This window comes from Panicum hallii, chromosome 8, assembly GCF_002211085.1.
Source record: "Panicum hallii strain FIL2 chromosome 8, PHallii_v3.1, whole genome shotgun sequence".
Taxonomy (NCBI): domain Eukaryota; kingdom Viridiplantae; phylum Streptophyta; class Magnoliopsida; order Poales; family Poaceae; genus Panicum; species Panicum hallii.
Genome location: NC_038049.1, coordinates 22606439 through 22616152, shown reverse-complemented (window position 1 = coordinate 22616152; position 9714 = coordinate 22606439). Strand labels below are relative to the sequence as shown.

At 46.0% G+C, this 9714-nt stretch overlaps 1 protein-coding gene across 1 annotated transcript; it reads left to right on the top strand.

Moving 5' to 3' along the window:
- The first annotated feature begins 384 nt into the window (after positions 1-384).
- On the top strand, positions 385-924 carry LOC112903685. The gene has a single exon (XM_025972911.1). It carries the CDS (start codon positions 385-387, stop codon positions 922-924), a length of 540 nt encoding a protein of 179 aa, XP_025828696.1.
- The last annotated feature ends 8790 nt before the right edge of the window (positions 925-9714 follow it).

Below are 9714 nucleotides of genomic sequence, written 5' to 3'. Positions count from 1 at the left end.
TCAATGCTCCATTTCTCCCTCAAGACGGAAAGCGAAAGGATCAAGAGGACGATGACGAGGGTGACAAGTCGGGGGGCACAAGATTTCCATGACTCGAAGAATGTCGTCAACATCATCTTCGGTGGAGACGACAGCTTCCCCTCCAAGCGCATGCTGAAGCTGACCCTGCGCGAAATCCTCTCTGTAGAGCCCACTATACAAAAGCCTCTAAGATACAGTGAGGTCCCGATCTCCTTTTCTAGGGATGATCAGTGGACCAGCTTCTCCGAGCTGGAAAAATTCCCGCTCATCCTAGATCCTGTCATGGCGGGCTCACAGCTGACCCGAGTACTCATCGACGGTGGGAGCGGCCTCAACTGGCTCTTCGCGAGTACTCTGAAGAAGATGGGGCTGGACATCTCCAATATGCTCACCCCCAGCAGAGCTCCGTTCTATGGCATCATTCCAAGAAACGTGGCTACGCCACTCGGTTCAGTTATCCTACCAGTCACCTTTGGGACGAAGGACAACGACCACACAGAGTACATCAAGTTCAAGGTGGCTGACTTCGAGTCGTCATATCATGCTATCTTCGGCAGACCAGCATTGGCCAAATTCATAGCCGTGCCTCACTACATTTACCTACTACTCAAGATTCCAAGCAAGACAGGCGTCCTCACGTTCCGTGGTGACTTGAAGAAGTTGTACGACTGCGACCAAGAAGCGATCGAGTATGCCGTGACATCACACATGCTAGAGCCTTCTGCGAAAGTCTTTGCGACCATGAAAAAGCTCACCAACTTAGAGATGGAGATCTCCAGCCAGAGGCCTAGCAAGTCGAGGGTTAAACCCAACCCCAGCGATATCAGCGTCAAGGCCATCCAGCTGCAAGAAGGCGACTCGTCCAAGACTGTTTTGATCAGAGGCGGCTTGAGTGACAAATAGGAAAGTGCGCTCGTCAGCTTAATTAGCGCTAACCGAGACATATTTGCTTGGAAACCAGCGGATATGGCAGTGGTGCCCAAGGAGTTGATCGAGCATTGCCTAAAGGTCGACCCCAAAGCCACTCTGAAGAAGCAATGACTATGATGCTTTGCTCCCGACAAGAGGGAGACCATCAAGAAGGAGCTAGCAAAACTACTCGCAGCTGGTTTTATTAAAGAAGTCTACCACCCCGAGTGGTTAGCCAACCCTATACTAGTTTTGAAAAAGAATAATAATGAATGGAGGATGTGTGTGGATTACACTGATCTCAACAAACACTGCCGAAGGATCCCTTCGTGCTCCCACGCATTGACTAAGTCATTGACTCTACGGTTTGCTGCGTCCTACTCTATTTCCTTGACTACTACTCAAGTTACCACTAGATCGCTCTCAAGGAAGAAGACCAAATCAAGAAAGCGTTAATCACCCCCTCTGGAGCATGTGCCTACACAACCATATCCTTCAGGTTGAAGATTGCAGGAGCCACCTATCAGCAGGCCATCCAATTATGCCCAATCTTGAGGAAACCTTCAACAGCTTACGCAAGTTTCAGTGGAAGCTTAACCCAACCAAGTGCATCTTCGGCATGCCACAAGGAAAACTAATTGGTTTCTGTTGTCGGTCAAAACCCACCGGCGAGCAGTGACAGGCAACACAAGGAGCCGGGAGGCTCCTGGGACTGCTGGTGGGCCTCGGTCCCTTGGTCAACGGCCCAGGATCCAGCACACGACCTGGCGTCTAGGTTGCTAGGCATGCCACCTGACCTTGTACCTGATCAGGAAGGTGTAGAAGTGATTTATATTAGTTTCCTGCATGCACAGACACGTGTAAACATTAGTCCGAGCTGTAATCGGCTCATCGGGTGATTCCCGATATCGGCTGTAATGAGCCGATTATGTCCAATATCAGATCGGGTCTAAGAATTTGAACAAAGCGCGCATATCCGATGGTAATATAAAACCTGCTCTGTAATTAATAAGCTAATCCAATCTACGATGGTTAAAGCTTTCACCACATATCCAGAACATCCTACGTGTAATTGAGCCTAACAGATACGAAAGGTAACAGAATAGCAACCTAAACAGAGGCCTAGGAACCAATAGAGAGCCGATTCCCGGAATAATCCCTTTTTAGATTGATGAAAAGCATCAAGCATACTGCCGAAATGTTTAACCCGTTTGAAGAGCCTAATCATGCAGATGTTAAGCTAAACCTTCGATGAACAAAGACTAACCATAACAGATTGGATTTACTAATCAAGAATAGAGCAAGATGCTACCCTTACACCCGAGATCGGGCACAAGGATAGCTAAACGTTCACAGGTAACAAACGATGCATGAATAAAGCACGAAAGAGCTGATGCTACCCTATAAACGTCAAGCTAACTAGTGTTACTCGACATCAACAATGCTTCAGTACGAGAAACAGAAAGGTAGACAGGCAGGAATGATGCTGCCCCGATCAAGTGAAGCGTGATCAGGGCTGCATGGCACTTACCCGAGAAACCCTAGAACAGGGGTGGCGATGCGCCGAGAGTTGTTTGTGAATGATTGTTGCTCTTTTTTTTCATTCGTAGTCCAAGGTACATATTTATGGTCTGGAGACTTGCCTTCCCTAACCAATCCTAACTGACTACGACATGAATCCTGGCTATCTCTATCTACACTATTTTAAACGCACACACCTATCTAGATACATGGCCAATCCTGGCCTTAAACGCCTGCGCAGGGTCCGATTCGCAAGCCCACTACGATTATCTTTTGAGCCCATCTTGCTTCGTGGCCCACCTTCTGGCCCAGCTAAATTATGGCGATAACACATGCCCCCCTGGTTTCGGCAATAATAGTTCCGAAACCATTCTTTTCTTTCCATCACCTCACCTCTTTGACTTCCAAAATCCGTACACGCGTGCCTCTTCAACTTCCAGGGCATGTGACTGCTCTGCATCTAACTCCTTGGAAACCATCATGGTGCCAATTCGTATTCCACTCCATCTTTATAAACCTGCCCCCAATAGTTTTCTTTCTCTCATCCCCTTCCTTCAGCCATTAGCAACCTCACCTAATACAACTTTCCTTCTCTTGCAATGGCTTCTTCTTCCTCTGCGTCCTCCGCCATTTCCTTCAAGTCCGAGTCCACTCGAGAAGCCACCCCAGAGTATGACCCTATTGTCGCCTACAAGGCCTGTGCTCCTCTGCATTGGGATGCAGAGGAGTGGGACTTCCATACTTGGTCAGAGGACGACGAATCCCTAACCAATGGTGAAGACCTCCAGCTTCTCCTCGGCGGGGAGCTAGATGAAGATGATGAGGACAACATGTCCTGGGAGGGGGACTTCTTCTCCTCGGAGGAAGAAGTCGATTCCTCATCAACCGAGGAGGACTCGGTGGTAGGAGGCTACCTGCTTGGCGGATCGTCGGAGGATGACGATGACGACGATGATGATGAAGAAGCCGAAGACAGCGGCGGCTTCAGCAGCGACAGCGGCGGAGAAGATGGCGGCAGCTACGGCGACAGCAGCGATGGCAATAGTGACACTAGCATGGCTCCTCCGATCAGGCACTGCAAAGTCTCTGGCACCTACTGGTGGTAGATCGTAGGATTAAGCCGATGGATTGGCTCTAGGAGCAATCAGCTCCCCTTTTATAATCATTTCCCATATAAATAAAATCCTTTTATTTCAAACCGCAACTTGTCAAGAAGCCGATTTCTTGGTAGCCGATGGCAATGCATCGGTTCCTTTCCTTAAAGTGCCGATCCGGATCTGAGTCGATTCTCAAATCAATTCCATTTTCTGCTTAAATCCGGAACCTTGCCGAAACAGATCTTCAAAGATTCCCCGAATCCAAGTTACTCTCCAATACCCTTTGCTCATGAACCCTAATCGCAAAGACCCGGACCAAAGCTTTAGAGCATGAACTCGAAACTTGCGCAGCAAACCCTAGATCCAGTTTCCAGGTTCTCAATTGTCACACCCTAAATATTTAATTTTAGGATGTGAATGTGTTTTACAATATGTTCATCTATCAATAGGATTTTCCGAGAATTTTAAAGATTGTTCTGGCAATTATTCTATTTGGATTCCTCGTGTCCTAAAATTTACCTCCCGAGTTTCCTCGGAATTTTTGAGATTCTTCCGGATATATTTTTCGTGGTTTGAAATAGTTATCTGAACTTCTCTAGATTTATTTTAAACTTAAAAAATGTGTTCTGGAAAATATTTCTATTTTGATTCTAATCGTAGTCGGACCGAGCCGTATCTTGTTGTATATCCTTTTAATCTTGTTTCTCTGAATCTTTATGAGGTTCCATCAAGCTCCCGATCCTCTAACCACTCTCCTCGATCAGGTCATGCTTGAAAACGATGCGCGTGGCTTGTCTTCAGTGTTTTTCCGATGATGTTCAATCACCGTCATCCCCAACGACCCCGCCTGATCCTTTTCTTCTCTTTTCGCACTCATGAATAAATGGTTCACGTTCAATCAGCTCTGTCAGCTCGTTTTCGTGTTCTGCCCTCACCTGATCCTATTTCGGCCCACGACCGAGCCCCTTAGCCCCGCACCCTCCACTAGTCAGGCTCGATCGAGTCCAGGTGCTGCACGACGGTCCCTTTTTCCTTGGCATATCTATCATGCCAGCCAGGGCGTTTCGCTCTATAAAATTCCACGAGTCAAGCCCCCATTCCAATCTGCTTCTTCTGCACGCCGCCTTCCCCCTATGCCCTAGCCCCTGCGCCCATATAAAACCTACCTGAGACCCTCTGCATCACGTCCCCCACGTAGCCGGCCCTAGCCTCCCCTCGAGTTGCTGCTGCCGCGCACTATCTTCGCGTGCGCCCCTGCACAGCTGCCCTGGCCTTCCTCCTACTCGCGTCACCGTCTCTGCCCAACAGCAGCACCAGAACCTCCCCAGCGCCGCGACCTGCGTCCCCCGTGCGCCAACGCCCTACTCGAGCCCCTGCGCGCCGCTGCCGTGCAACACAGGATGCCGCCGCCTTGACCTGCACGTGCCCTGCACTCCCCCCTACAGCGCCCCCATTTCCAGCACCGCCCCTGCCCAGCCCTGCATGTCCAGTGCCACCAGGAAACAGAAGCGCCGCTGCCCCTGCTCCTCCTCTCCTCCAGCACCGCCCCTGCTCCTTCCCTCTCCTCCTGCCGCGCCGCCTCTCCCCTGCAGGCCACCACCCCAAATAGAGCCATCACTGCACGCTGCCGCCATGAACAGATGCTCAGGAACAGATCAGACTAGATGTTGCCTCTTTCTCTCACGAAATTCGATCGCCTCGGTGCTCCTCCGCTACGGGTAAGGCATGGAATCGAACCCCCTCCCTCTCCTCTTTCTTTTCCCCCACTTCCCGCGCTCTCCCGTGGCCAAAATTGCTGGAATTTCGGCCTACAGTGGTCGCCGGCGCCATGGGTGTTGTGCTGTGAAGGTTTTGCGATTAGGTCCCTAGAAGATCTAGTAACCTTTAGATGAATTCCTGTGTCTTGCAAATTTTTGCAGAAAACTCCCTAGATCTATTACATCTTCTCCATCCAGCCCCACCATAGAATTTTTTAGATCTAACCCTAATATATTCTCTATTTACAAGCACTATTTTCTGAGTCTAGTATTTCTTTCCTGCTAACCCCCGAAGTCTATAGTTAATTATGTATAGGTCCCTACAGCACTGTTTTATGTGTAGTTTCCGCGTTTTAGATCCGTTTCGATCCGTTCTTTTTGCGTTAGTCTTCTAAAACTCTAAGCTATCATTTAGTAGTGCTATTGTACCATAATTCCTATTAGATATCAATTTAATTTGAATAATATCCTCTCATCTAGTTTTTCGATATAAAATCCAATCAAGTCTTTATTCCGGTTTTCATAACTATTGTTAACTTGATTAATATCAACTCAAATGTGTTTGTAATTTAATTTGTGTAGTTCAACTCGAATCATAGTTCGACGTTTAGATGCTCCCACCGGTTTCTTTCTAATTAATTGTTTAATTCGGATAATTCGTATATAGACAATTATATATAAAATTTTATTAAGTTATATTTCGTCTTTATAAATGCAAATATAATATGAGTTAATTATAATTAGGGATATTTCTCTTTTTTATATCTTTTACATTGGTTTTATAAATTAAAATAAATGAAAGACTATCGTTCTTTTATTTCTTTTATGATATAAATCTTCCGATAGTTGTTTCTTTTCGACCCTAGCTCCGTTTTCCGCGTTTCTTGCGCTCTCGTGACCGTAGCAATGAGCCCTATCCTTTTGTATGCTCTTTTAAAGCTTTCCTTTAGTTTGGCGTACCCGTTCTTAGTTGTTCTTGTTTGTTTGCTTGCTTGTATGATTTTGGACCCGATGCTTGTGTGACGTTAGAAGGAGCGCGATCGAAGAGTTTTGAAGATTTAGAGTTTCAAGAACAAGAGTTGAAGACTCTGAGCAACTATTCTCTAAAAGAAAAGCAAGTGTTTCCTTGATCATGCTTTTGTCCTAATAATCAAAATAAATATAATTTTTCTTTATACATGCATATGTCCTAATTTTGATGGATCCTAATTAAGGATATGCCTAGTCTTTATGATCATTCCTTGTCAACCTGGGTTTTGCCTTTATTGTTGGGTAGCTATTGCTTAGTTGCTATAACTGGTTCTGGTTTGGGAATAATTTATAACCATGATGAGAACAATGATGATGCTACACCTGTTTTATCCATGTTCATGCTCTTTGTATTGTTGATTACAAGATCATATATTTTTATTGGAACATGGGGAACCACCTAGGAAAACAGTGCAACCACAATACTATATGGCTCTGATCTTGGCTAATTAATTAGAAATCTTAGCTTATGATAGTCTTACCGAAAGGGCAAGAGGGGTACCATCGACGGGGTATAGCTCGGTCCTTTTGAGGCATATGGCTATGTGGTCCTTGGCTAAGGTATTTCCTCATTAGGGAGGGTTATGACCGCTTTGACTTGAAACCTTAGCGGATTATCATAAGTTAGGCAATCTTTGTAAAGGCCTTGTAGTGAATCCCTAGCCACTCACCTTGGAAGTGTTTAAGAGGCTCGCAACCTCAGGCGACATGGGAAACACGAATTGTGGGTAAAGTGTACAACCTCTGCAGAGTAAAAACTGATATATCAGCCATGCTCACGGTTATGAGCGGCTTGGACCCTCACATGATTAATGAACTTGAAGATGAATTAAATCGTGGACCATGGTTATGGTTATGGTTATGCTGTATCTCTCCTATCTCTTTAATGTGGGTTTTGGTATGAACTTATACCACAGTAATCAGGTGCTAAAAAAATTTGTCCAACTAAAATTGCTTATCGCAGCAAGCCAGTCAGCCTTTCCTTGATTTTGGCCTTCATGTCATATAATTCCCAACACTTGCTGAGTACCAACCATAAGTGTACTCACGCTTGTTATAATTGCTGCTCAGAGGAGAAAGTGATATGAAGTCTTTGGAAGATGATGCTGAGTTCTAGGCCTGCGCAACCCCCGGGCGATTGCCTGTGAAGTTTGGAGTCTCCATTTCCAGGATAAGCTGTATAACTCTGATAATCTTTATAGTCTTTTAATTCTCTTTTCGTGATACTGTTACTGATTATTCACTGATGAAGTCACTATATGTATGGAAGTTACTGATTATTCACTGATGAAGTCACTATATGTATGGAACTTGATCCTGGCATACATATAGTTATGCATTCAGTTTTGCCCTTTAAAAACTGGGTGTGACTTCGATCTTCGTTGGGGTTTCAGATGGTGGGATCTTCAAATGCCGATGTGGGCGTCCTTGGTCTGAAGGTAAAACTCCGACCTTTGCTAATTTAATGCAGTAATTATTAGATCCCTTGAATCATTAAATGACCTTTTTCTGGTTATTTGGCTCTTATTGATTCTTCAGGTTTTAGATATTCTTTTGCCGCATCCTTCTTCCCCCAATTCTTTTTGTCTCGGGTGTCATTCTCACGAGAAACCCGTAGATCTGATTTCTTGTGAGGCTAATCAAATCCCGTTCGTGAGCCAGAACATAGACTTAGATTCCTGGGCCGACAGCCTGCGTGCTTGGCCAAATCCTCCCGAGGGCTGGGTGACCTGGTACAACAGAGTAGCAAAAACCTACCAGCCCACATGGGAAACCATAGGGATAGCTGATGCTCTGTCTCTGTCTTTGTCCTCTCTTGAGAAAAATGAGAACCTCCTGAAAACCATTGGCTACTTTTGGTCCGATGCCTTGAATTGCTTCTTATTTGGCCACGGGCCGATGACTACAACCCTCCTGGATATAGTGATGATTACTGGTTTAGACATCTCATCATCTTGCCATTCTGCCTTCAGACTGCCCGAGGTCCCCTTCAAACTGTCCTCCAAAATAGAGTGCACAAACTGGGGTGCATACCTGAACCAGCATATCAAAACCAAAGGCCCTGTGACTGAGAAGGAACATACGACCTTTCTGAACCTTTGGTTGGAACACTTCTTATTCTGCGGTCCTTCCCTTACCCCAACCAAGAACTATTTCCCCCTATCATATGAACTGGCCAAAGGTAGTACTGTTGGCCTTGGTAAATTGTTCCTTGGGGAAGTGTATAGATATCTCCACCTGATGTCTTTGAGCCTACTTACCCAAAAGAAACTCAGGACCGGCGGTCCCTGGTGGTTCATCCAGTTATGGGCTCACCTATATTTTTAGGACTTCATACCAAACTTCCCTGTTTTGACCAATAACTCCTTTCCAGATCAGAGTGGGAGGCGAATCAGGTATACCAGTTTCGGCCACGCTCTGTACAGTCTTCCTGGCAGCAAATTGAATCCCTCAGCTGCTTCAAACTGGTTTAGGATATTCTATAGGGGTCTGAACAACCCTATCTTCCTTCTCTATACTGATTCTGAAATTTTCGAGAACCCAATCACCTTTAGATTGGCTGATTTTGCCGATGATGATAGCACTCGGCATTTATACTCTATCATGATTCTCCCTTACCTCCTTCCAGTCGGCATGAGCACCTCCAACCGAATCATCAAGCCCGGTTATGAATTTTATCAGCCTGTTGTAGCAGCCCAGCAATTTGGTCTCGGGCAAGTTCCTCCCCACTTCTTTCTTCACTATTTGACAACAATCAGAGCTGATCTGCCCGATGTCCTTACCAGCCAAAGATGCTACAGCCTATTCTCTGATCTTCTCATCCTAATCCCTGTCGACTTAATGTTCACCTCTTCAGCCATCGAATTCGAGAACTGGTGGTCAATGTGGAAGACTCATGTCCTTCGGAGAGCGTTGGGGCCAATGCTGCATCAGATTCAAGCTGAGTATGAAGCCCCTGAGGAAGAGGTATTACATCAGTTCAATACTTCTTCTTGACTTTGCTTAACCCCTCCACTAATTCCATTTGTTTTCTCTGCAGCAGGAAGATGGTCCGGAGCCTAGGAACGATGATGGCTCCACCTTCACGTTCTCACCAGTTGCCCCAGTGGTCCTCTTCGGCAAAAATGCACCTCCCTCGTCAAAAGCCATCATGCGGATCCAGCCTGGCTTCGCGAAATCGACCCCCAAGCGGAAGCGAACCTCTGACATTGCTGCCCCCCGAGCCCAAACTAAGGCAAGGAAGATGACTGTTAGGAAGATTCGGAAAGAAGCTGGACTATCTTCCACCGATCAAGAAGCTCCGATCACCAACCAGGTTTAGATAGTCCCTCTTATAATTGATCCTCTGAACACGTATATTTTGGCTTAACTGCTCTTTC